Here is a 27,739-nt window from a genome sequence, read left to right as displayed (position 1 = left end):
GAGACGAGTCCACTCTTCTCCTGAGGCCAAGTCTTCTGCTGATATCCCCGGGCTGTCTCTGCAGAGGAGGAGGCTGGCCTGGCTTCTGTTCCAAGCTTGGGAATCTTGGCGAAAGCTGGGAATCCTAGGCCAAGTCTCTAAGCCTCGGGAAGACACCACAAAGCCTCTCCATGGAAGACCTGTCATCTTGCCCACCTGCCTCAGGCACCGTAGGGAGCACATTGTGGTCTGCAATGCCTGGAGTCCACTAATCTCCAATCCCTCCCAGGCTCCAGGCTTCCAGAAAACATAAGCCAGGTTGTCTGCACAAACAACTTCTGCATTTGGCCCCCAAACCAACCTCCCCGAGGCAGGGCTGGCTTCCTGCTCAGAAAGAAGAAATAAAATACAGGAAAAACAAACCCCTGTGCTAAGAGTTCAATATATTATTCTGCCACCTAATTTATATTAGAATAAACTGATCATTCACAGATCTGTGTCCGTGACAAAATTCTGCACTCATCAGGAGTCAGCCGTGCCGCAATCAGAGCTCATGTGGTGCCGCTATGGCTTTGTTCTGAAGTAGAGCACAAAAAAAATGGAAGGATATTTTGTCCTCACCCCTGCTTTCTTTCCCCCATTCACTGATTGTCCTGAGAACGAAAACATAAAAGCCCTTCTCCCTGAGGAAGCAATTTCTAGGCAAGAAGATTATCAAAAGGGTTGCTGCCCAGTGCCTCCATTAATTGTACCAAATCCGGTCAATTATGAAAATACAAGCATCACCTTATTACGATAATTATGCAATGCTGATTAAAGTGGAAGTGGTATTAAAACTACTTCTTTTCCTAAAACTGTCTTCTCCACTTAACTAGCACTTTCTTAAAAACGATCTTAGTTTTCAAATTAATCTAGTGTCCATGAGCCAGAGCTGAAGAGCCTCTGGTCTATGAGAGGTCTGCATTGATAATATGGCGACTGGTTTCAAAAAGATTGCTGCCTTCGTGTATGAGTATATGTTATATCGGGGCAGGCATGGGACCCAAGCACTTGAAGTAGAAAAATGGGAACCTTGAGGTTTGAGTTCTTCGGGATGTTTATTCCAGCTGTGCATTGATTGGGAGCTCAGCAGCAGGCCTCTGGGCTAATACCTGTAGCTGATACCACCGCAGAACATAGGACCAGGACCATTCTCAGCCTCTTCTGCAATCAATGGTTACTTCCCAGGGCAAAGCTGCATCTGTCTTGAGGTTGCCTATCAACACCACTCATACGTAAAAAAATATAAACGCAAAGGAAACCCGGAAATCATTTTTACCTCTCAGATGGTTGGTGATTAAAACCACAGATAGTACAAATTATAGATGAGCCTTTAGGCAAACAGTAGACTCATAAATCATTGATAGGAGTATAAATGGATCAGTCTTTCCAGTGAGTAATGTGTCAATGTCTATTCGAATTCTTAAATGCTCATGCCCTCTTTCCTGGTAGTTGCACTGCTAAAAATTTACCATACAAATACACTTGCAAATGTATGGCAAGAAAGGAAAAATGTACAAGGATGTTTCCTGCAGCATTGGTGGCAACAGACACAAACCGGAAACCAGTTAAACGTTTCTCAATAGCAATATGGTTAAATACATTAAGGGACAGCCACACGAGGGAGTTTTGTGACCATTTAAAAGGATGTGGTCAGGGGCGCCTGTGTGGCTTAGTTGGTGAAGCACGCTATTCTTTTTTTTTTTTTAAGATTTTATTTATTTATTTGAGAGAGAGAATGAGAGACAGCACAAGAGGGAAGAGGGTCAGAGGGAGAAGCAGACCCCCCGCTGAGCAGGGAGCCCGATGCGGGACTCGATCCAGGGACTCCAGGATCATGACCTGAGCCGAAGGCAGTCGCTTAACCAACTGAGCCACCCAGGGGCCCGAAGCACGCTATTCTTGATTCCAGCTCAGGGTCATGAGACAGAGCCCTGCTTTGGGCTCCGAGTTCAGCAGGGAGTTTGCTAGAGGTTCTCTCTTTCCCTCTGCCCCTCCACCTGCTCACATGCTTCCTCTCTCTCTCAAAAAAATAAATAAAATCTTAAGAAAAAGGATGTGGTCAAACACTGTTTTGATGACTATAACTTTGTAATATACAGTTGGCCCTTGAATAACAGGGGTCTGAACGATACAGTTCCACTTATACACAGTTTTTTTGATAAATACAGTACTATAAATTTATGTTCTCATCCTTACGATATTTAATAACATTTTTTTCCTCTAGTTTACTTTTTGTTAAGAATACCATATATAGGGCGCCTGGGTGGCTCAGTTGGTTAAGCGACTGCCTTCGGCTCAGGTCATGATCCTGGAGTCCCGGGATCGAGTCCCGCATCGGGCTCCCTGCTCGGCGGGGAGTCTGCTTCTCCCTCTGACCCTCCCCGCTCTCATGTGCTCTCTCTCTCATTCTCTCTCTTTCAAATAAATAAATAAAATCTTTAAAAAATGAAAATTAAAAAATAGAATACCATATATAATATATATAACACACAACATATGTGTTAATTGACTGTTTATGTTATTGGTAGGGCTTCCAGTCAACAGTAGGCTATTAGTAGTTACATTTCGGGGGAGCCCGAACTTCCACCTGAATTTTGACTGCACGGGGCATTAGGACCCCTAACCTCCGTGTTGTTCAAGGGCCACTTGCAGGTTAAAATCAGGAAATGTGATGCCTGTGACTTTGTTCTTCTTTTTCAAGACTGCTTTGGCTGTCTGGGGTCTTTTGTGGTCCCATACAAATTTTATGATTGGTTTTTCTATTTCTGTAAAGCAGGTCATTGGAATTTTGATAAAGATTGCTTTGGGTGGTAGAGGCATTTTAACAGTATTAATGCTTCTAATCCCTGAACATGGAATATCTTTCCATTTCTTTGTGCCCACTCGAATTCCTTTGATCCATGTCTTACACATTTCAGTGTACAGATCTTTTACCTTCCTGTTTAAATTTATTCCTACGCATTTTATTGTTTCTGATGCTATTTTAAATGAGTTTGTTTTCTTAGCTGCATTTTAAAACAGTTTGTTAGTATACAGAAATGCAACTGATTTTTTTTTTTTACAACTGAAAAATAAATAAAAGAATGTGGTCAATCTTGCACGCTAAAGTAGAAAGAAACCTCGAATATACAGAAATAAATTGAAAAACCAGGATACATATAAAATGCTGATATATTTTTTTCTGGAAAGATAGGCAAAATATTAACATGGTTATTTTTCTAAAAATATGCATATAATCTAAAAAAAAAAGAGAGACTACCTGGGACGTGGTAGACCATTTTCCCCCATTCTTTGTACTTACTGATAGCAAAAAAAAAAAAAAAAAGTTTTTTTTTCTTGTTTTTTTTTAAAGAATGAGGCTAGGGGCTCCTGGGTGGCTCAGTTGGTTAGGCGTCTTGCCTTCGGCTCAGGTCATGATCCCGGAGTCCTGGGATGGAGCCCCGCATCAGACTCCCTGCTCAGCAGGGAGTCTGCTTCTCCCCCTCCCTCTGCCTGCCGCGCCCCCTGCTTGTGCTCTCTCTCACTGTCAAATAAATAAAATCTTAAAAAAAATGAATGAGGCTATATGTGTATAAAAGTTGAAACGTGTCTGTGAGAGATTGTGCTTTCCAAAAATGCCCAGGACAATATTCCTGGTTTTACATGCCCTTCTAGAATCTTGTTACTCCCCATCAGGAGGTGGCTTATTCACTCCTCTGGAAACTGGGTGGGCCTTTGACAGCTTTGGCAATAAGAACACCATGGGAGTGACACTGCGGCTTCTGGGGCTATGCTCAGAATGGCCATACGGCTTCCGTGAGGGTTGTGCTCTCTCTTGGGATGCCTGCCCTTGGCACTCAGTCACCATTCCACCAGGAATCCCAAGCCAGCTCACAGTTAGGGGTTTGGAGTATATTCGCAGTTGTGCAAACATCACCACTAATTCCAGAACAATTCCATCAGCCCAAAAGGAAACCCTGTCCTATCCAATCCCCTCCTTCCCTCATGCCCTGGCAACCACTATCTATTTTTTTCTCTATGGATTTGCCTATTCTAGACACTCCATATAAATGGAATCATACAGTATGTGGCCTCTTGTATCTGGCATCTTTCACTTAGCATAACGTTTTCAAGGTTCATCCGTGGAGTATGTATCAGTATTCCATTCCTTTGTGTGGCTGAACAATATTCCATCGTATAGATGCACATTTGCTTATCTATTCATCCCTTCATGGACATTTGGGTTGTTTTCACTTTTTGGTTTTTAGGAATGAGTGTTGTCAACAGTGACATAGAATTTTTTGTGTGGACATGTTCTCAAAGTTCAAGTACTTTAAAATCACCTATTAATATTGAACAGCACATACCACATAATAATTAAATGATACATAATTAAAATAATTCTTATTCATTAAAACAGGTTTTCTAAGAGCAGCCATCCTGTTCCCTCATAGTAATTCAGATGTCACACGGAACACTGCATAGACTTAAAGTAATAACATAGCACTATTTCCAGATTTTTCACTAATTTACATAAACCTTTCACCAAATCAGTCTGAGTTAATGACATGCTACTTTACTATCTAAAAGAAAAAGCTATTATGTGGTCTTCAAAATTCTTCTCTTTATGTCCCAAGATGAAAACCTAGCACTTTAATTTGACACACACGGAAAGACTTCGGTCTCTTCAGGAATTTAGAGTCTGATTTAGAGTTCTTGTGAACACAGCCTTGTGCTGTGACTTATCTGTCTGGGTTTATTTAATAGGAGTTCAATAAAAATAGGCTGTATTTAAAACTAAATCCTGCACTATATAAAAACTCACTTGTGTGGGAGTTCAGGCTTGCATTTAGAGGAGACTGTCATGCGAATATGAACTCTATTGCAAGGTTCTTCATCCATGGGCACCGTTTCCCTTTGGGATGGTCCCACTCTCCTCCCGGCGCCTGCTGCTGGCTTCCCAAGCAAGCCTCATCCCGGTCATTCGGAGTCTGCCCATATGCTTCACATTAATCTAGTCAGGAAACAATGAGATGCTTCTCTGGGGAACTGCTGTAGCGGCCACTTGTAGAGGGGAAACCACACTATTGAGAAAGTGTGGACGCTTTCCCCGACGGAAAATTACAAGTTTGCTTGGTTTCAATCGTTGGCACCACATCTTGGGTTCCTCATCACTGAATAGACTTCTTTCCACTTGGCTTTCTCTCGGCCAGTGTCCTGGCACACTATCAGAGGGAAAAATAATTAGAAAGAAGTGTCTTTTAGGGATGAGAAGCACTGGTGGTTTACCAGATGGAGAGAATCACAGAGCTTCAAACAAACCCTGACAAGACAGTAGCACTATTTGTCTTCCTGCTTCCATAAACTATATGCAGTGTTCATGCCTCCTGAAATGTGCACACTAAGAGCCAGGATGTTGGCTCAGTTTCCCTCTTCTTCAGGGGAAGCCTTTGGTGGCTCTTTAGCGCATGAGCAATGACCCAACTATAGTTAGCCCCAGATAATTTTCCAAGGGCTCCCCTCATCTTCTCAGAGTTCTTATGTTGCTATGGGGTATAAGGTCCATCTTATTTTTGGTTTGCTCATCATTCAGGTTGTGTGAGTGTGGGATGGGGAGTGAGAAACAGCTTTATTATTTTTGTAGAAACGATACTTGCTAATTGTAAAAATATCAAATAGAGATATGTAGCTTTTTAAAAAGCATCTGACAGCTCACTTTTCAGGAGTAACAAGTGGGTCACTTTGGTTTTTCTAGTAATCTCTGCTTGATATATATGTATATATATATATATACTTATTCATACAGCATTTCTCAAATGTTCTTGGGAACATGGTGTTATTTGTGATCAACCAGAAGCTTACCATGAGACAAGGACTGGAAAGGAAGCAATTCATCTGGGAGGTGCAGCAAATACTAATGGGGAGTGGGGAAGACAGGGAGGGTAAGGCAGCCAATTAAGGGTGGCTGTCAAGTTAGCTGCTACTGTGGGTGGATGGAGATTAATCCCACAGAGAAACTCTGGAAAATGGTGTAGAACACGTGCCTCAGAGATCTCATTTGAAGGGCAAGGGAGCTGGGGTATTTATATCCCAGGTCCCACTGGGTGAGGCTGCTCCCAGTGGGTTTAATTCTGAGCACTTCCAGCCTGAACAGCCTTCCAAGACATTGGAGAAAGCCCCCAGGAAAGAAAGGAAGATCCTTGCAGGTAGAGGGCAGCCAGGCACATACACAGGAGTGGTATGGCTGGAAAGATATGCCAGGCACTGCTCTAGATGCAGGGGACACGGCAGGAAACAGAACAGAGGGAGTCCTGCCCTCACGGAGCATTTCTTCTATTGGGGAGACAGGTAATAAACAAAGCAAGGAAGAACTATATGGAATGTGTTGCATGGTGACAAGTACTGTGGAGAAAAGTTAAGTACTGAAGAGTCCTGGGAAGGATGGAGAAGGGGCTGGTTCTACTTAGCAAAAGAGGGATCGGGGCAGGCCTTAGCAAGAGGGTGATGCTCAAGTGAAGACCCACAGGAGGGGAGAATCTGGCTTCAGTTGAACCGATCGCTCTGGCGGACGTGTGGAGAACGAAGTGACGAGGGGCCGGGGCGGGAGTTGAGTCAGGAGGCAACTGTAATACTCCAAGTGGTAGAGCAGCAGTGAGGAGAAGTTAGATTCTAGAAGTATCTAGAAGGTAGAGAGAAGGTGACTGGTGGACAGGTGGGATGTGGAGTGTTTGACCTGCACAACTGGAAAGATGGGGCTGCCATCTTCTGAATCAGGAAAATCTTCAGAAGGAGCAAGTCCTCAGGCAGGGGTGACGAGGCACATGGTTGTGGGCACGTGGGTGGGCTCTTTCAGACACCGAAGCGGAGAGGTCGGTAGGAAGCTGCGCACGTGGGGGCCTGGATAAAACGCGGTGGGTCTGTCAGCCTATGTACGGTCTGAGCCACGCTACCGGTGAAGATGTCCAAGGGAGTCGCTGCACAGGAACGAGGGCCGAGACTGAACCCCAAGCCCTCAGGGAGACAGAAGACCAGAAAAAGGAGATGGGGAAAGAGCACCCAGGGTGTGGTGTCCCAAAAGCCAAGTGCAGAAAGTATTTCTAGAAGAGGGGAGTGATCAACTGTATGTAGGTGTATCCACGCGCCACATCTTTAGCGATGTACATGCAGAAACTCTCTCTCTCTCGATACACACTTACAAGGCGTTTTAGATCACTAGTATACTATATAAACAGATCTGTAACTCTGTTTTCTTGGGAAGAGTGTTCCATAGCAATAGTACCTGTCTACTCCGTCTTTTAATAGTTGTACAGTATTTTACTGTGTACGTGTATCATAATGAATTTTTCCTCATGGGTAACTATTTTTCCCAATTATAGAACTCTAAATTACGCAGCAATGGGAATCTTGTATCCATCCTTTCACACCTGTCTGATCATCTCCTTGGGATAAACCCTGGAAGTGGGGTTGCTGATTCAAGACTCCTTCCTGGGCAGCCCTATAACTCAAGAAGTATTCAGTAAGGAACATCTGCTGCTACCAAGGAAGATAGCTGGGGTGTTATTCCAGGTAGACCCCATGCCACAGGGATGCATCTGAATGCATGGAGGACACAGGGCAGCCATCTGGGTAAACGGCTGTTAGAAATAGAGCAGATGTCTGAATCAAGGCAGGAAAGTCCACGACAGGAAGCAATCTGTTGGTACTAGCTCTCAGCCTGACATATGAAACTGCAGCCAAATTCTAAGTATAAAAAGCCACTCCGTTTCCACATAGAGCAGAACTCGAGGCCTGCAGGCTCTCCAGCAGAGCCACTGAGAGCTTATTACGTCAAGAGCAAATGTAGCAGACGGAGGCAGATGTGCCTTTTTGAAATGACTGTAATTAACTCCAAATCTTTCCACATACTTTATTTTTGCTGGCTGGATTTGTCATTTAGCTGTTAGAACAAGCCTACCACATACCTCAGATTTTTTCCCTTTACCTTGCCATTCCTAGCAACAGCATGACTCCATCACCTGTCCGGGCAAATACAGAGTCTTTGTCTGGATGGGGTCAGAATGCCCTGCACATTCAGTGGTAACCTTGAAAATAATGTCTACCAGCCAGGCAATTGGCTGAGAGCCTCCAAGGACTTCAGGGCATTAAAGGACAATGTCTTTAGGGGCGCCTGGGTGGCTCAGTTGGTTAAGCGACTGCCTTCGGCTCAGGTCATGATCCTGAAGTCCCGGGATCGAGTCCCGCATCGGGCTCCCTGCTCAGCGGGGAGTCTGCTTCTCCCTCTGACCCTCCCCCCTCTCATGCTCTCTCTATCTCATTCTCTCTCTCAAATAAATAAATAAAATCTTTAAAAAAAAAAAAAAGGACAATGTCTTTAGTCACGTATGTCAAGTGTAGGGAAATGTACTGAGACATCTCTTAGTTCATAAGGAAAAGAAGGAAAGGGGCGCCCGGGTGGCTCAGTCGGTTAAGCGGCTGCCTTCGGCTCGGGTCATGATCCCAGGGTCCTGGGATTGAGCCCCAAGTGGGGAATCCCTGCTCAGCGGGGAGTCTGCTTCTCTCTCTCCCTCTGCCTGCCACTCTGCCTACTTGTGCTCTCTCTGTCAGGTAAATAAATAAAATCTTTAAAAAAAAAAAAAAGGAAAAGAAGGAAAATGACCAACACAGAGCCATGCCTTGGATCCATTTATTCCCATCTCTGGGTGGGTCTGTAAACAACATTCATCCCAGGACTCAGGACCCACCTCTGGTACTTGATCCGTGGAAATCATAGGTGAGTAATACTCATCCATGGAGGAGTTCTTAACACTAGGTTCTTAACCACTGAAAGAGGCCTACAAGAACATATGCAATAGTCTGAAGTTTTCAAATGTTTTAGGTCTGTGTGATCTGGCTAGATGCTCTTCACTTCACTTTACCATGTGACATCCCTTTACCATGACAGAGCCTCAAGCCACATACACACCAATTCAGCCACCAACAGTGTTCCCTCCCTTCTGCTCTAAGAGCAAGGCCCGGTCCAGGCAGGAGGTCAACAGGGAGGGTTTTCTTCTTCTATGTCATGGCTGAGATAAATTACTTTATCCCATGGATACAGCAGCTAGAGGGCAGCCTGCAGAATTTATGCCAAATTCCATTCCTTACATGACCATATTTCACAGTTTATTACGAGATCACTGACACCAGACCTATAAGCCTCTGCGTGATGTTTCAAATCTGAGCCTGGGAGCGCCCAGCACCTGCTCGTTGTCTTCCTTGGCCCGGGCCGCCCACGCCATCGGCAGGCCTCTGCTCAGAACACCGTGTAGTAGTGCTCAGTGGTGCTGACGATGTCACTCTGGTCCTCCAGGAGCTCCAGCACCTGCTGCAGCACACCTTCACTCAGGTCTGGGCTGACACTTAGGCGAGCACAGGCCAAGATGTGCTGAAAGTGGCAGCCCTTCTCTGCATCTGCTGGAAAAAGGCAGTTGGCTAAGCTTGGCACACCTGTCAGACCCTCCTCCCCCTCCGCGGCCCTGCCCCTGCATTTTCACAAGATCCGCTGGTGATTCTTAAGCTCGGTAAAGTTGGAGATGCACTGGTTTAGATTACCAGCAGAAACAAAACAAAAGCCCTGTTCTCAGGCCCCTTATTTCGCCACATGACGTGGACCCGCTGCTCAGGAACTCAGGCCTTCAATCTTCAAGGGCTGCTAATCGATAATTCATTATCTGTAACTGATCTGTATCTGTAATTTTTTAAATCTTTTTTCTCTAGTGCAGGTACGTGTATAAGTGCTCCTATTCAGAGCCGAGCCCATAGCTTTCCAGGTGGGAGCCCTCCTGAGACTGAGAGCGGAGCTGGTTTACGGCAGCCTCCGGATTCTTTCCCGTTAAGTCCTGACTGACCTAACAGCCTAGAGAAGGGATTCTGACCACAGATCTGTTCTCATTCTTCTCTGCCTAGGCTTCCAAGCAGTCCTGTCTATGATGGTTGCGTTCTAGAAATCTCTTATCCTCCACCCCAAAAAACCCAAGACCATTTGGTATACAATGATAAAAGTTCACGGTTAGCAACCTCTTTCCTAGTTCAAACCAATGATTTAGAGTAGTGGAATGCACGGTGCTGTTCTGACCACTACGGAGGGTCATGAAATCAACATAATGGGCTGTGATTAGCAATTGTTTCCTTACCAACAGATTAAGAAAGACGGGAATAGGAAATTACAAAATGCACTGCATTATAGCGTATTATTTTGTGAAACTTTTTATATATATAAATATTCATACATACTTAAAATATGTATATTTATATATATAAAATACATTTGATATGTGTATGTACACATATATGTAAATATAATGTACTGGGTCATGATGTAATATGCATTTGTAACTCTGAGTCAAAGTCAAACCTCATTACTGAAAACAAAGCCTCCCCAGATTCACTTCGAGCGCCATGCAGGGCCAAGCTTGGCCCCTCTGTGGTCTCCCCAGCATCTGGCACACCTGCTGCGCCACAGTCACCGAAGGTTGTTTTCAGAGAACAAAATGCTTTAGGCTCCAGGAAGGTGATTGCAGAGGTATCGTGGTGTTGGGCAAAGCACGGTTTGGGAGGTGGCGCACCTCTGTGGCCTTGGGCAACTCACAGCATCTCTGAGCCCGAGTTTTCTCACCTATGAGGAGGGGGAGGGACTATAAAGGGGGTGAGGGCACCTCTGGGGTTCTTTCCAGCTCTAAGGGTCAGAGACTATCCCAAACCATGCTCCAGAGCTAACAAAGACTTGCTGAATTCTGACCTCTAGTGGCCCTGTCCACTCATTATCCCTCCCAGTTGGGGTTACTGTTGAAAAACTTGCCACCTTCACTGGTTTCCCGGCTGTTCCGTCAACATTCATTCAATAAAGACTTCCTGAACACCTACTGTGTGTGTAGTGCTGAGCAAGGAGGAGCAAATGACAGATGGAGAGCGGACTCCAGAGGCCACCAGACCCGAATTCAAGTACTGGCTCTGACAGGGGCAGTGTGGCTCGCGTCTCTGGGTCTGTTTCCTCCTCTGTAAGACGGGGAGAAAATCACCTACTTCACCGGTGGCTGTGGGGATCAAAGGAGGCCTGTGGCAGGTGCTCCTTACACGGGAATGACTATGATTCTTTTGTCATCTCCATAACCTAAGATGATACACATAACCTAGTCCCTGCTCTAGAGCAGCTTCAGCTCTTCCTGAGAAGGGTGATACTGGAGGGTGGAAAGGGGCTCCAACCAAACTGGGCCTGCACACAGCAGACGGGGAGCACTAGGACTCTCACCACCGCTTGGCTTTTAATCGGTCTTTGCAGGGCCTGCATGCCCAAGCTCAGGGCTCAAGAGGACTTACATATGACATATGTGATCCTGACTGCCCTGAAGGCCTTGAACTATCTCTTCAGAAAGGCCATGCTGCTGTTTGGCAAGGGTGCTCACCAAGGGACCTTCCAGTCACATGGGGAGAGGGACTGGTTCTAGTTTTTGAGAGTTTGGTAGAATTCACCAGTGAGGCCATCAGGTCCAGAGCTTTTCTTTGTTGGTAGATTTTTAGTTACTGATGCAATCTCCTTACTAGTTAGAGCTCTACTCGAATTTCCTTTTTCTATGTGATTCAGTCTTGGTAGGTTCCGTGTTTCTAGGAACCTGCCCATTTCATCTGGTTATCCAGTTTGTTAGCATGCAATTGCTCACAGCACTCTTTCATAGTCTTTCTTTATTTCTGGAGAACCAGTACTAATGTCCTCATTTTCATTTCTGATTTCAGTAATTTGAGTCTTTTCTCTTTCTTCTTAGTCACTCTAGTTAAAGGTTTGGCAATTGTGTTGATTTTTTTGAAGAACCAACTTCTGGTTTCATTTTCTCTATTATTTTCTATTCTCTGTTTCATTTATCTTTGCTCTAATTTCTTCTGCTAGCTTTGGGTTTGATTTGTTCTTCTTTTTCTAGTTTCTTAAATCGTTAGAAGTTAGGTTTTGATTTGAGATCCCTCTTGTTTTTTAATGTGTTTGTAGCTATAACGTTCCCTTTAGTGCTGCATCTCTAAGTTTTGGTATGTTGTAGCCTCATTTTCATTCATCTCTAGCTATTTTCCAATGTCCTTTGTGATTTCTTCGATTTACTAGTTAAGAGTGTTGTTTAATATCCACAAATTTGTTAAATTTTCCAGTTTTGTCACTGACTTCTAACTTCATCCGATTGTGGTCAGAGAAGATTCTTTGTATCGTAACTTTTTAAAATCTACGGAGACTTCATTAGTGGCCTAACATATGGTCTATCCTGGAAAATGCCCCATGTACACTTGACAAGAATGTGTATTCTATTGTTGGAGAGAGTGTTTTGTGTAGGTCTGTTAGATTTAGCTTATTTCTCGTAGTGTTCAAGTTCTCTATCTCCTTACTTATCTTCTGTCTGCTTGTTCTACCCATTACTGAGAGTAGGATACCGACGTCCCCAACTATGATTGTAGAACTATTTATTTCTCCTTTCAATTTTCTCAACTTTTGCTCCATCTATTTGGATCGTCTGTCCTTAGGTACATAAATGTTTATAGTCGCTGTATCTTCTTGCTGTATTGAAAACTTTTAATAATATATAGTGCCCTTCTTAGTCTCTTGTAAACTTTTTGGTTTTAAAGTTGGTATTGTCTGATATTAGTATAGCCACTCCTGCTCTCTGTTGGTTACTTTTATTTGCACAGGGTATCTTTTTCCACCCTTTGACTTTCAATCCATTTGTCTTTGGATCTAAAGTGAGTCTTCTGTAGACAGCATACAGTGGGAGCATGTTTTTTTTTTTTTTAAGATTTTATTTATTTATTTGAGAGAGAGAGAATGAGAGACAGAGAGCAGGAGAGGGAGGAGGGTCAGAGGGAGAAGCAGACTCCCTGCTGAGCAGCGAGCCCGATGTGGGACTCGATCCCGGGACTCCAGGATCATGACCTGAGCCGAAGGCAGTCGCTTAACCAACTGAGCCACCCAGGCGCCCTGGGAGCATGTTTTTTTAATCCATTCTGCCAATCTGTCTTTTGAGTGGAGAGTTAAATCCATTTAGGTTTAAACTAATTACTGTTGGGGGGGTGGGGGGGGTGGGAAGGACTTACTTTTGTCATTTTGCTATTTGTTTTCTATATGCCTTGTAACTTTTTGTCCTTTGTTTCCTGCATTACTGAATTCTTTTTGTGTTTGGCTGATTTTTTTTTTTTTTTTTTTTGTAGTGAAATGTTTAAATTCCTTTCTTATTTCCTTTTGTGCATATTCTATAGCTATTTTCTTTGTGGTTACCACGGGGATTACTCAGCATCCTAATTTGAATGTATTCCAATTTAACTTCAACACAGAAAAACTCTGCTCCTTTACAGCTCTATCCCCACATCTTTCGGTTGTTGATGTCACAAAATTACATCTTTATACACTGTGTTGCCCAAGAACATAAACTAAGTATTCTTTTAAATTCATTAGTCTCTTAAATTATATAGAAAACAAAATGTGGAATTAAAAACCAAGGCAACAATAATGTAAGTAGACTAATAATTATTTTTTCACAATGTATTAGCCTCTTAAATCATACAGAAATCAAAAAGTGAAGTTATAAACCATTGCTATATTAGCTTTTATAATTGTCCACGTATTTACCATTACTGAGATCTCTATTTCTTCACATGGCTCTGAGTTACTGTCTAGTGTCCTTTCATTTCACCACAGTGGATGCCCTTGAGCATTTCTTGAGGAAATGGTATCTGCAACTAAAAGCTAAAATTGACTGAAATTATCCCCAATTTACCCTCCTCCAAGCCTTCCCCTGGAAGTTGCAGGCCTTCAGCAGACTCCAGAGTTCCAATATAGTTACATTAGGCAGATGCAATTGTTGTCTAAGTGGAGAGACAGATTGCTGGTACTTCCTACTCTACCAATGTATTTAGTCCCCATAACAACCCATCATGGGGGTGCTATTATTATCCCCATTTTGCATATAAGGACAATGAGGCAAACCTTCGTCAACATAGTATTGGAAGCCCTAGCCACAGCAATCAGGAAAAAAAATGAAATAAAAGGCATCGAAATTGCTAAGGAAGAAGTAAAACTGTCACCATTTGCAGATGATGTGATACTATATATAGAAAACCCAAAAGACTCCACCAAAAATCCATTAGAACTAATAAACAAATTCAGTAAAGTTGCAGGATACAAAATTAATACAGAGAAATTGGCTGCATTTCTATACATTAAAAACGAACTATCAGAAAGAGAAATTATGAAAACAATCCCATTTATAATAGCATCAAAAAGAATTAAATACCTAAGAATAAACTTAACCAAAGAGATGAAAGATCTGTACTCTAAGAACCATAAGACACTGATGAAAGAAATTGAAGATGACACAAATAAATGGAAAAGACATTCTATGTTCATGGATTGGAAACATTCATATTGTTAAAATGTCCATACTACCAAAAGCAAAATACAGATTCAAAGCAATCCCTATCAAAACACCAACAGCATTTTTCAAAGAACTAGAACAAAAACAGAACCATAAAAGACCCTAAACAGCCAAAGCAATCTTGAAAAAGAACAAAGCTGGAGGTATCATGCCCTCAGATTTCAAACTATTCTATAAGGCTGTAGTAATCAAAACAGTATGGTACTGGTACAAAAACAGACATATATCAATGGAACAGAATAGACTGCCTAGAAATAAACCCATGTGTAGACATTCACTTAACCTATGACAAAGGAGACAAGAATATACAATGGCAGTCTCTTCAATAAATGGTGCTGGGAAAACTGGACAGCTACATGCAAAAGAATGAAACTGGGCTACTTCCTTATACCATACACAAAAATAAACTCAAAATGGAATAAAGACCTAAATGTAAGACCTGAAACCATAAAACTTCTAAAAGAAAACATAGGCAGTAAACTCTTGGACATCAGCCTTAGCAATATTTTTTGGATCTGTCTCCTCAGGTAAGGGAAACGAAAACAAAAATAAACAATTGGGACTAAACTGAACTAAAAAGCTTTTGCACAGAGAGGGAACCATCAACAAAACAAAAAGGCACCTGCTGAACAGGAAATATTTGTGAATGATAGATCTTTAAGGGGTTAATATTCAAAATATATAAAGAATTCATATAACTCAACACCAAAAAAGCAAACAATCCAATTTTTTTTCTAGAGATTTTATTTGTTTGGCAGAGAGCGAGCGAGCAGAGCACAAGCAGGGGGAGCAGAAAAGGGGGAGGGAGAAGCAGGTTCCCTCAGCAGGGAGCCTGACGTGGGGCTCGATTGATCCCAGGACCCTGAGATCATGACCTGAGCCAAACTCAAGACACCCAACCACTCAGCCAACCAGGCGCCCCCCAAAAAAGACCTGAATAGACATTTTTACAAAGAAGACACACAGATGGCCAAAAGACACATGAAAATATGCTCAACATCACTCATCATCAGGGAAATGCAAATCGAAATTACAATGAGATATCACCTCACACCTGTCAGAATGGCCAGAATCAAAAGGTCAAGAAATAACAAGTGTTGGCGAGGATGTGGAGAAAAGGGAACCCTCGTGCACCGTTGGTGGGAACATAAACTGGTGCAGCTGCTGTGCAAAACAGTGTGGGGGTTCCTCAAAAAATTAAAAATAGAAATACCATGTGATCCAGCTGTTCTATTTCTGGGTATTTATCTGAGGAAAATGAAAATACTAGTTTAAAAGATATATGCACCCCTATATTCATTGCAGCATTATTTACAGTAGCCAAGATAGGGAGGCAACCTAAGTGTCCATCGATAGATGAATGAATAAGGAAGATATGGTGTGTATACACAATGGAACATTACTCAGCTGTAAAAAAGAATGAGATCTTGCCATTTGCGACAACAATGGGTAGACTTGGGTATTATGCTAAGTGAAATAAGTCAGACAAAGACAAATACCATATGATGTCACTTATATGTGGAATCTAAAAACCAAAACCAAGAAACAAAACAGAAACAGACTCATAAATACAGATAAATACAGAGAACAAACTGGGGGTTGCCTGAGAGGAAGGAGGAGAGTTGAGGGGATGGATGAAATAGGTGAAGGGGATTAAGAGATACAAACTTCCAGTTATAAAATAGTCACAGGGATGTAAATAGGACTACAGTCATTAATATTTTAATAACTTTGTATGGTGACAGATGGTAACTAGACATCATGGTGATCACCTTGTAATGTATATAAATGTCAAATCACTATATTGTACACCTGAAACTAATATAATATTGTAGGTCAACTATACTTAACTAAAAAAAAAAAGAGGGGTGCCTAGGTGGCTCAGTTGGTTGAGCATCCGACTCTTGATTTCAGCTCAGGTCATGATCTCGGGGTCGTGAGATCGAGCCCTGTGTCAGGCTCTGCACTCAGCAGGGAGTCTGCTTGAGATTCCCTCTCTCCCTCTCCCCTCCTCCCACTCACACGCTCTCTCTCTAAAATAAACAAATAAATCTTTAAAAAAAAAAAAAAGAAACTGAGGCACAGACTTACCCAAGATCACACAGCTATAAAGTGACAGAGCTGGGATTCAAACCCAGGCAAGGGGGCTCCAGAGCCCAGCTCTTCACAACTCTGCCATGCTGCCGGTCTTTGAACAAGCCCAGGATCAGTGCTTTAGGGACTGAAAACAGGTTTCATGTTTATAGTCCTTTCCTTATTCTAAGTTTATCCGTTTACTGAAATACTCCTAAATGACTAAAGAGTTTACATCCTACTGATCATCCTGATAAGGAAAAACTCAACGCTGTATTTTGTACAAAAGGTCAGAAACGCACTAAAGGCCCAGTAGGGGAATGATTGAGAGGTTGAAGATCTATCTATACGTATAATGGAATCCTGTGTGGTATTAAGACTGAGGCAGTGTTGGATGTGCTGCTGCTGAATGACTTCTAGAAGCCAATGTTAGATTTAAGATACAAGGTGTGGAACACTGAGTATCGCACGCTAACCTTTACTTGTGGGACTTTTTAAAAAAAAAACTATACCAATATGCTTGCACGTGTATATAACCTCTCTAGAACGACAAGTGGGAAACTAGTAACACCCACTGGCTTTGGACGAGGGAACATAGAGCCTGGGGCTTGGGGTTGGGAGGGATTCTGATTTTCTGTGTGCACTTTGCACTGTCTGACTTTTACCATGTCCATACATGATTACTCAGAATATATATATAATGTCACAGATATTTTCTAGGACGAGTGGTCACAACAGATGCCAAAACAGTCCCTACGAGGTATTTTTCCTGGCATTCTCAGTTCCTCATGCTCCAGAGTTCAGCTCCTCGGAGTTTCCCAGTTCTGGGACCTGGCTTACAGCTGTCAGAGGCCCCCACATACAGACTGAGGGGCACAGGGGGTCCACCTCGACACACACACTTGCCAGGGCCGGGGTGGGTCTGGGGGTTAGGAGGGGAAGGAAAACCTGCCACTTTTGCAGACTCTCAGGCCACCAGGCAGTTTGGCTCTCCTGAGAAATGCAGTGTGAGCTCCTTTCATTCGCTTCACCAGGCACTGGGATTATTTCAATCCATCCTGTTCCTAGTGCAGATCAAAGTAAGGATCTGGCCAGGTGGCTGATGAGGAGGATGGGTGCAGGGAGTCTATCTAGGGAGCAGCCTCTCGTCTCTTGTCTCTTCTTGGTTGAGGAACTCCACAGTTCACTGCTCTTTAAAGCTCCCTAAATTGTGGATGGACAGGTTCTCCCCCAACTCAAGGAGACTCATCCTTGTTGTTCTAAATGATGTGAACAAAAGCCAGAAACTTTGCATTAAAATAATAGATTGCTTTCAGTTTATTTTAAGATCTGTTGTCACACCATTCTGGGATCTGACCTCATGGGTTCTTAAAGACTAAGTAGGGCTGCATACCATAAATACCAGGGCCGGAGACCTGGCCCAGCTCCGCCCGCTGACTCAGCCTGGAGCAGGGCCAGGCCCCAGGGATGGAGGGGCTGAAAGGGCTGGGGGTGGGTTTCTTTGGAGAGAAAGCAAGCAGGCTGAGGAGAACTGCAGTCATTCACAAGTCTTTCCCTTTCTCTCCCAGCCTCCCTTGTTGACAAAAGCCAACATTCATTATCAGCATATGTTTGACAAAAGACAGACTTTGAAAAGTCACCTTGAAGTCTAATCAGTTTACATAGGATTTAAAGATAGGAGTAGTGCTTTCTCCTCTTTCTAACTAGTGTGAAAACGGTAATGTCTGTTGTCAGACTAGCTACAGTTTGAGATTCTAACCACTAGGGGTTGACCTAACTCCACTAAAACCAACTGTATTTTAAACCATTTCTTCTGCAAATTATCAGGTTCTAAGATGACTAAATTACACTAATCATAAACTGTAATGTCTAGAACCATTTCTCCTAACACAGAAAGGCCTGATGTCAGAAGAGAGGAAACTGCCTCGTCTGCATTCAAAGATGAGAGGCAAGAGTAGAAGACAAATCAGAGAGAACATGAGAACCAGAAGGTCAAGAAAAGTCCTAGCCTGGTAGCTTACCTCACTGTACTGCAGTGACCTGAAACGCTGCCCCGGCCAGCTCCTATCCCAGCCCCTAATGAATCGGCATCCCCAGGGCTGGGACCTGAGCACTGCATGTTTAAAGAAGCTCCAGGGTCAAGTACATGAGCTAAGGTCAGAACAACTGTGAGAGTCTAACGCTCACGGTACAGAAGAAGAGACTGAGGCTCAGAGAGGGCAGGTGTCTGGACCAATCATATTTCCAAGTCACTACTGGGGAAAGCCCCAGGTCTCCTGACTCTCCATCCAGTGTTCTCTGGGAGGGATCATCCCCCTCCAGTGCACCAGGACGCCACATACATGTACATTCCACCACTTACGATTTGGTTTCTGGCAGTCTTCTTGAATGATATGGTGGATCTTTCTGTGCAGTTCTTTGTCTTCTCTGGTTACCTAAATGGGAAAAACAGGACAGGAGAGAGAGCATTCTTAAGTAAGGAAGTGGTTGTGTAACCCAGACTCCCAGATTAGTATTTAGGATAGTTTTTAAAAATTTCACAGTAATTACCATCCCTACACAAACAAGAGAGTTTTTGATACTTGGCCTATTGTCAAACCAGCTCTGTCCCTAAGCAGCTCACTGCTTTGTAGTTGGCCCAGAGGCACACTCCCTTGGAAGGTGGTTTACCTGGACCATGATATCAAGAAAAACTGAAATTCCATACTTTTAAGGAGCAACTTTCTTCTCAAATATTCGTCATACATTCATTTCTCTTACTCATCTTTATATTCAAAGGGAGACACAAGTGATCAAAGTCTCCATCTCCAACCAGGGCTCCTTCCTCTGGGCCCTGATACCTGTCTCATGTCTCATTAGTACTCTTTTTTCTCCCAACCCCAAAGAAAAATAAATGAAATAAAAACTGTCAGGAAAAGCTAGCAAGAGAGTAATCCAGCTCATCTACAGAAACACTTTCTGTCTCAAAGGCAAACACAACTAAGCTCCTTTCTCAACCGGGCTCCAGTTTGAGGGAAGCCAAGTAACCATCTGAGTTTCACCTTCATGTTCCACAGTAAATCTAAAAACAAAAAAAGAAAAAAAGAGAGAGAGAAGAAGGAAGGAAAAGAGGAAGGAAGGGGGAAAAAAAAGCATGCAAACAAACACATGTATCAGGAATTGTGTGACCAGACTTTAGGACGAATGGGGATCTTGACTCACAAGGTTATTGTGAAGATTAACTAAGGTAATGGGAGTGAGAGCTGCCCAAGGAGGAAAGCACTACACAAACAGAAGTATCCACATCACCATGACAACTACTTCCCCGAGAAAACAGAAACCTACGGCCTGGGAGAAGGAGGTGGAAGGGAGGAGAGAAGAGGGATGGTTCTGCAGACGAAAAGAGCTATTACTGCTTGATCACCCATTCCAGCTCACACTGATTCACAGGAGGAAGTGCCCTAGCCCCGCCACACCTCAGCCCTGGCTGCTGCCCAGGAAAAGCCATGTTTTACAGACACAGGGGGCCAACCCAGAGCCTGGCGGCGGGAGGGGTTGGGGAGGCATGGGAAGGGGAGCTGCCCAGCATAGGCTTCTCCAGCCTTACCAGGTCTTTCCAGCAGGAGGTGGTCTGCACTCCTCTGTACACAGACTAGAATACCCTTTTCAAAAGTTACTCAGGGACCCCTGGCTGGCTCAGTGGGTAGAGCATGCAACTCTTGATCTCAGGGTAGTGAGTTCAAGCCCCACGTTGGGTGTAGGGATTTTTTTTTTTTTAAAGATTTTATTTATTTGTCAGAGAAATGGGGAGCACAAGCAGGGGGAGTGGCAGGCAGAGGAAGAAGCAGGCTCTCCGCTGAGTGAGGAGCCTGATGCGGGACTCGATACCAGGACCCTGGGATCATGACCCGAGCTGAAGGCAGACAGATGCTTAACCAACTAAGCCACCCAGGCATCCCTTGGGTGTAGAGATTACCTAAAAATAAAAAAAAAAATTAAAAAAAAAAACTTAAAAGTTTTACTCATATAGTATTTAAAACATATATTAATTTAAAAAACCTCTCTAAAATGGGGAATCACTAGAGTAAACCAACATCAAGAAAATGTCCTATTAAGGAAAGATTCCCCTCCAGCATCATGTCTGTAAAGAGTGAGACTTCTGGGACTCCTCGGAATTCTGATCTGCCTCCAGGAGAATCACTCGTGACTGAAGCCACATCTACGCTGCTGATATCAGCCGTCACGAGGAAGCCCATTGTCACCGAAAGCACGGCCCGCCCCCCCCCGAGTATTAAAGGTAGGCAGCAAGAGGTGAACCTTTAACTCTGAAGGTATGAGGCAAGCAGGCCCTTGTACCCCTGGTGGGAATGTCCGTGAGTATCGCCTTCTGGGAGGTCAATCAGACTGTGCTGACCAAATGCTTAAAGATACATGTCCTTTGCACGGCAATTCCTCTTTTAAGAGCAAATCTTACAGAAATGCTTACGTGAATTCACAAAGGTAGCCATAGCAACACTATCTATGAAAGCAAAACTCAGAATCAACACCGATGTCCACCAGAAAGAAGGGGTTAGAAGTGTAGGGCAAGAACCCATGATATCATGTGAGGCCAAAAAGATTGAGGGAGATTTAGAAGTACTAAAATGGAGAGATGCCTGTGATGTGCTATTTTGGTACCCCACCCCCCAAAACTGCCAGGCATTATTTACAGCAGTGGTTCTCAACTGTCCCAGGGGACACTTGGCGATGTCCAGAGACATTTTTGGTTGTCACAAGTCGGTGGGCTGCTACTGCTACCTAGTGAATGAAGGCCAGGGATGCTGTTAGACCTCCCACAATGCAAAGGAAAGCCACCCACAGCAAAGAACCATCTGGCCCAGTGTTAAGGCTGAGAAGTCCTGATTTGCAGGACAATCACTTTTGGGGGGGAAAACCAAAAGCCACAGAAGCATCTATACGTGTACATTTGTAAATGCACAGGTAAGTGTCTAGAAGGACATACTGTTAAAAATGGCAGCTGGGTGGGAGGGGAGGCGCCTGGGTGGCTCAGCGGGTTAAGTGTCCGACTGGTTTTGGCTCAGGTCGTGATCTCCCGGGCATGGGATCAAGCACCACATTGGGCTCTGTGCCCAGTACAGAGTCTACTTCAGATTCTTTCTCCTTCTCCCTCTGCCCCTTCCCGCTTGTGCTCTCTAAAATACACAAATAAAATCTTTAAAAAGAAATGGCACCTTGGGGAAAGAGAAGGGCTGACTTTCACTCCTTATTTTATGAACGTCTTTAATGAATTTTAAAAATAGTAAATAGGTATTCCTAACAAATGAATATAGTGATCGAAGCTATGAAGGAAAAAAAAAAAAAGTTGCAGGTCTCTTACATAGTATAGCTTATCAAAACCATCATTTTTCTGGAAAACAAATCCTTTTTCCTGAAGCAGCTGTATTGCATTCTTAAATATACTATGAATTGCCTTGGAAGTGGTGTCCTTCTTAGAATCCCCCTGTAGGAAGAGGAAAAAGAAAAAGAAGTTAAGTCCCGTCTTACAGCATCTAAGAGTAACTCCCTGGACCAACTGGTTTATGAATTCACCCAACAGGCTTTTTATCTGCTGAGTCAAAATGATGCAGGTGTGTGGCCCAGCAGGATGGTATTTAAACAGGCCTGGGAAGTTTGCTCAGGTAGGATCATGCTTGATAACTGTTCCATACCTTAGTTGCGATTTGGTTCAATTTTACAGTATGAAATGGAAAATCAAGAAGAGAATCTTTGGAGTATGTAGTTTATATGTCTTGAACATTTAAAATTACTTCTATTCCCATGCTGCTTTTGGTAGAATTAGTTTCCTAAACAAAAAGATAATCTTTGATTTTTTTTTTTAATTCAGAGCCAAAACACTGTACATGTATATTAGCTCAGTTTTTTCATTAAAATTATGGCTATATATAATCTCTTCCTAAGGACTTCAGAGAATTTTACACATACTGAAATAAAGTTGGGGATTCTAGGATGTACAAAGTATTAAGTAGTCTCCTTATTTTAAATGGAGACAAACAGCCATATGGAGACCTGTCTGTCCGAGGCGGGTCCATGGGGCTGAAGGCAGAGGGGTCCCAGACCGCATGGAAAGGAACCTCTGCTGCTCTCAGTTTTCTATCTCCTCAATTTCAGTATTTCTCCTCCAAGACATGGGTTTACGCAGAGTTACCAGTTCACCCTATTTCTTGTTCCCAAGGAAGCTGGGCCTTCAGCTATGTCCCACCATGGTTAACTAAATTGTAAGCTTACTGAGTTGGGGACTTTACTTCAACTTGGCCACCTCCTCCCTGGCACACAGTGGGTAACTAATAAGACATCTGTGTAATGAATGGGAAGTAAATACCCCATTATAGAGGAGGTATCCTTTTTATTATTCCACTGGGGATTTTCAGTCCATTTCTGAAACAAAGTAGTGAACAACTGTCCTTCAAGGTACACACCCATTTTTAATGTGACAGAAAATTGTCAAGATACTTAAAAGATGACAGCACCAAAGAAACAAGGCAAAGCTTCTAAAAAAGCATTTGAAGGCCAAGTCCTACCCCTAATGAAGAACGCTGATGAAGGGGCGCCTGGGTGGCTCAGTCAGTTAAGCGTCTGCCTTCGGCTCAGGTCATGATCCCAGGGTCCTGGGATTGAGCCCTCATTGGGCTCCCTGCTCTGCGGGGAGTCTGCTTCTCCCTCTGCCCCTCCCCCCACTCATTCTCTCTTCTTTCTCGCTCTCTCTCATAAATAAAATCTTTAAAAAAAAAAAAAAAGAATGCTGATGAAGCCTATCTGGGACAGTACCCACAGATGCTGAAAGAGAGAGCTTGCTTGTGATCTGCTGATGACATTTCCTGCACGTGATAGGGAAAGGAAAGAAACCCCCAAATGGCTTCAAGCGTTGACCACTGCATCCCTAAAGAAACCCTCTCTTTCTAGAAGAGGCCTTCCAAAGAGGCACTGTTTTAATCTAATGGATCCTAGTGACGTTTCACAAACACGCTCCCCTGGCCTGAAGAGGACAGTCTAATACTGTTATTTTTTTTTTTTTAAGATTTTATTTATTTATTTGAGAGAGAGAGAGTGTGAGAGAGAGAGAGAGAGAGCACATGAGAGGGGGGAGGGTCAGAGGGAGAAGCAGACTGCCTGCTGAGTAGGGAGCCTGATGTGGGACTCGATCCCAGGACTCCAGGATCGTTATCTAATACTCTTAATTAAATTAATAGTCAACAAGCTGGAGCACCTGGTCATTAGAACATTATGGCCTGAAAGTTGACGAACATTCCAAGTTATGACAGCATCTGTTCCCTGAAGGCAGAATAAGGCCAAGAACTATGTGATGACTCCCATGGGCAGAAAATCTATGTGAGTGTGTTTAGAATAAACAACTCACCTAGCAATACTCAGTCACACAGCCTTGTATTCTGGGGCCTTCAGGGAAAGCTGTATTTATTAGGGGAAGCACAATCAACCCAAAACAGACTCTCCCACGAAACAGTTAAAGCCACTTAATCTTCATAATTCTAAGGAAATTCATCTTTTCAGTAAATTTAATACCAGGATCCTAAGGGTTGAGTTTATTACAGCTCTTACCAAGATAGAAATAAACTGGAGACTAAAAATGATTGTTGCATGACTACTGCCATCATTAGAAATGACTCCTGGTTATCCCCAGACCACACAAAAAGCTCAGTTCCTCCTCCCAGATTTCTGTAAGCTCAGGGAGCAGAAGGACAGTGTGCTAGGACTGTGAGACTAAAAGCACAGTTTCAGCTGTGAACAAGAAGGACCCAACAGAAAAGGCTCTGTGAATATAAACAGTATGTGAAACTTCCTTTCCAAAAACATTTGCCTCGGCTGACCTCAGAACATATCTCCCTACTGGTTCTAATGATACAATCTCAGGGGGAAGGCCTCCAATCATCTCTGCTAGCCAGCAGCTTGGCTTGGCCTGGGATTTGTGTCCTTCTTGTCTTTTTCTAAAGACAAGGCTCATCTGATTCGGGAAACCAAATGCACAGAGAGGGAAACAGTGACTGGCTGAACATGCTGAGCCTGAGCAGGCCTCTCCCAGCCACAGGTCAGGAACTGGGTGGATCTCTGAAATATATATATAGTCTTCATTCTCAAACAAACTCTACATTTATCCAGCTGTCAAAGAAACAATGGTTTTGCAAGGTCTGCTTATCATGTTTCTGGATTTGCTAAGAAGGGCCACTACGGAAAAAGAAAGGCGGGGGGATGACATTCAAACCCTCTCTCCCCTGGCCTCTAAACTATATAACACTGTTACAATGATTTTTTGTGAAGCTTTCATCTGTATGACAACAGAAAGTGCCAAAGGATCTAGGGTTTCACCATCACTGTAAAGCATCCTTAGTCTCCTAGGCTCTATTAAACAGAATTCAACTTAATGATGCTGACCTCCCCAACCACAGTCATGTGAGGGAATAATTCATAATTGATGGGAAAAAGTTTCCAAAGACAAAACAAAGTGCCACATTCATTTCTCTTTAAACATACCTGACTGGGCAGACAACATGTTTCTGCTCTGAGCATTTTCAAAAAGATGTCACGCCAAAAGTTCCCCACGGTCGTTTTGAATGGAGGAACCTTCAGAGAATCCTCAAAGTCTCTCTACTTAATTGTGGCTCCTACAGAAGAGTGGGTTCACGGGAAGAATGTGGTCTTTGCTAAGCTTCAGTTTCCTTCCCAACAGGCCGACAGATTGGTCACAAGTGCTAGGAGGCTAACTTGGCGGTGAGCCGCCTCTGAACGACTAACTGGGAGGAAGCTTAATCCCGCGGACAGCTGCGGGACCCCACCCGCGAAGGAGCCCAGGAGGGCAGAAGGCAGCGGCTAGTCCGGGCCCTCTCCACCTGGGCGTCCCCTGACATGCTATCCCTGTCTCTGCGAATGACATCGCGGGTCACCGGGCACACAGCCTGCGGCCAGCAGGAGGTAATTAGGTTCGTGAATGAAACTGAGACGCAGTGGCCGTCGCCTAGGAGGTCAGGATGAGGACCCAGTGTCTGTTCCACCAGAATCACGAGGAATAACTTATGTTACCTAACAAGGTATTCACGGCAGCCCTGCTGGTAATGACAAAAGATCGGAAAACTTCTAAACAGTCCAGAAATGGAGAGACTGGTTAAATAAATTATGGTACATGTAACAAAAGATTATTATAGTGGCAAATCCATATGTATGGCTAGGAAAGGCTAAGACATGCAGTTCAGTGAAAAGCTAGGTAGAGATCAGAGTTTAGCATGCTACCAATTGTGTAAAAAAGCGGGGGGGAATATAACTACTCCTAGTTTATAAATGCACAGACTCTCTCTGGAAGGATACTCATGAGACTAGTAATGGTGCTTGTCTCTGGGGAAAGAGGGTAGGAGGGAGGATGGGAAGGAAACTTACTTTTAACTAGATACTTCTGGGGACTATTTAAATTTTTAAAAACTTCATTCCTTCAACCAACAAATAAGCATCAAGAACTTAGTTTATGGCAGCCCTGTTCTAGGCCATGGTTCTAGAGAGCGAAGAACAAGATAGAGAAGACCTCTGCCCTTGTAAAATTTAAATTCTGGCAGAGGAATAGGTAGGCAAACAAGTAGATACCAGTGATATCCTGAGATATGAAAACAGGGTGATAACACAGTGAGGAAGCAGGTGGCTATCAGAGCAAATACGGGGAGGGCAAGAAGGCGACATTTCAGTAGAGATCATTCCCGGGTGGAATAAATAAAATAAATAAAAATAAATGGTGTCACAACAACAAAAAACCTGAGAATTGCAATGAAAGGGAAAGCCTAAAATTAAAGTTTCAAATAACTCTTAATTCCAAGCAAATAAATAAACACCAAACAACTTAAGTTCACCTGTAACATGAGAGGGGAAAAAGGGACAGCTCTTTCCCAGAGGAGTAAGAAATTATTTGATTGTTCCTAGAAATTTTTACTTATAAACTAGACTGAACACAACTTGGTCTTTATTCAAATCCTAATAAGGTAACCTTATTTTGACGAAGAGAGAGCAAGTCATTAAAAACTTTGGTTCAAGAATCATCTTGCTGGGGGCACCTGGGTGGCTCAGGTGGTTAAGCGGCTGCCTTTAGCTCAGGTCATGATCTCAGGGTCCTGGGATTGAGCCCCGCATCGGGCTCCCTGCTCAGTGGGGAGCCTGCTTCTCCCTCTCCCTCTGCCCCTCCACCTGCTTGTGCTTATTCTCTCTCTGTGTCAAATAAATAAATAAAATCTTAAAAAAAAAAAAAAAATCCTCTTGCTGAATAATCTTGGAAAAACAATTACCTCTTCTCATTTATTTCCCTCTCATTTGGCTCCTGCTGAGATTAAATACCCATCTCAGTGAATACTAAGAAGTAGTATGAACCTTAAACTACTTTTTCCCCCTACCCAAAGATTAAGTTTACTGAGATTAAATGAGGAGGACAAAAGGGCAGGTGCATTCTCATTTCAAATTCTTAGTGGTCAGTGACCTTTCCAGAAGAGAAACATGGACTAGAACCAGAACCTCTATTCCCTGGGTCTACCCTCTGAGTGTTCATGCCACAGTCCTGTTCACCCATACCCTTGAGCTGCAGATATGGGACAGGGGACCTGAATTCTCACATGGGCATGCAGCACTTACCTGCTCAGAGCCGGCGCTGTGAATCACAGGCTGATTGGCAAGGGACAGCAGAGATTCCACAATTTCCAATTCCTGCTGGTAAAAGGTTTGCACTTTGTTCTCCACGAGGAATTCTTTGGCTCTTTCACTCAGCAAACACGTGAGATTGGCAAGGTCCAGGGTACCTGGATCGCTGCTGGGGGAAAGTTTTTAAAAGCCCTGCAGAAAACTATCACCTCTGTTTCTTTTTGGTGTGCATAAAACAGAAATTCAGCTGGGAAATGTGACACTATATTGATGTTTGTTTGACTGATTGAAGTATAGCTGACACCCAATTTTAAATTAATTTAAGGTATACAATATAGCAATTGACAAGTCCACACTATGCTACATTCACAAGTCACCATTCAATACTATTACAATACCACTGACTGTATTCCCTGTGCTGTATCTTTTATCCCTATGACTTATTCATTCCATAACTAGAAGCCTGTATCTCCTACTTTCTTTCACCCATTTTGTCCATCCCCGCCCCCCCCCAACACTCCTCCCCTTTGACGGACCCTTAGGTTGTTTCCATATCTTGGCTACTGTAAATA

At 43.4% G+C, this 27,739-nt stretch overlaps 1 protein-coding gene across 16 annotated transcripts in view; it reads right to left on the bottom strand.

Annotated features, from left to right (window-relative positions):
* Positions 1-3,174: 3,174 nt before the first annotated feature.
* The window catches only part of STN1 (STN1 subunit of CST complex), a 47,682-nt gene continuing 23,117 nt past the window's right edge, over positions 3,175-27,739 (bottom strand). For 9 of the 16 annotated variants that reach the window (XM_081823596.1, XM_081823593.1, XM_081823595.1 and 6 more), the window contains 4 exons: positions 27,162-27,336; positions 21,868-21,990; positions 18,874-18,946; positions 8,670-9,450 (listed from right to left, as the gene is read on the bottom strand). In XM_081823596.1, the coding sequence (XP_081679722.1) occupies positions 9,290-9,450; positions 18,874-18,946; positions 21,868-21,990; positions 27,162-27,336 (532 nt within the window). In that variant the 3' untranslated portion in view covers positions 8,670-9,289. Of the gene's footprint in view, positions 5,226-8,669; positions 9,451-18,873; positions 18,947-21,867; positions 21,991-27,161; positions 27,337-27,739 lie in introns of those variants that run through there. The other 7 variants (XM_081823606.1, XM_081823598.1, XM_081823601.1 and 4 more) reach the window with 6 other exon arrangements.

The sequence above is a fragment of the Leptonychotes weddellii genome, chromosome 6 (genome assembly GCF_054177405.1).
Source record: "Leptonychotes weddellii isolate Sample4059 chromosome 6, ASM5417740v2, whole genome shotgun sequence".
Classification (NCBI taxonomy): domain Eukaryota; kingdom Metazoa; phylum Chordata; class Mammalia; order Carnivora; family Phocidae; genus Leptonychotes; species Leptonychotes weddellii.
The sequence above is the reverse complement of the archived record's forward strand: the minus strand, read 5'-3'. Positions and strand labels throughout refer to the sequence as shown.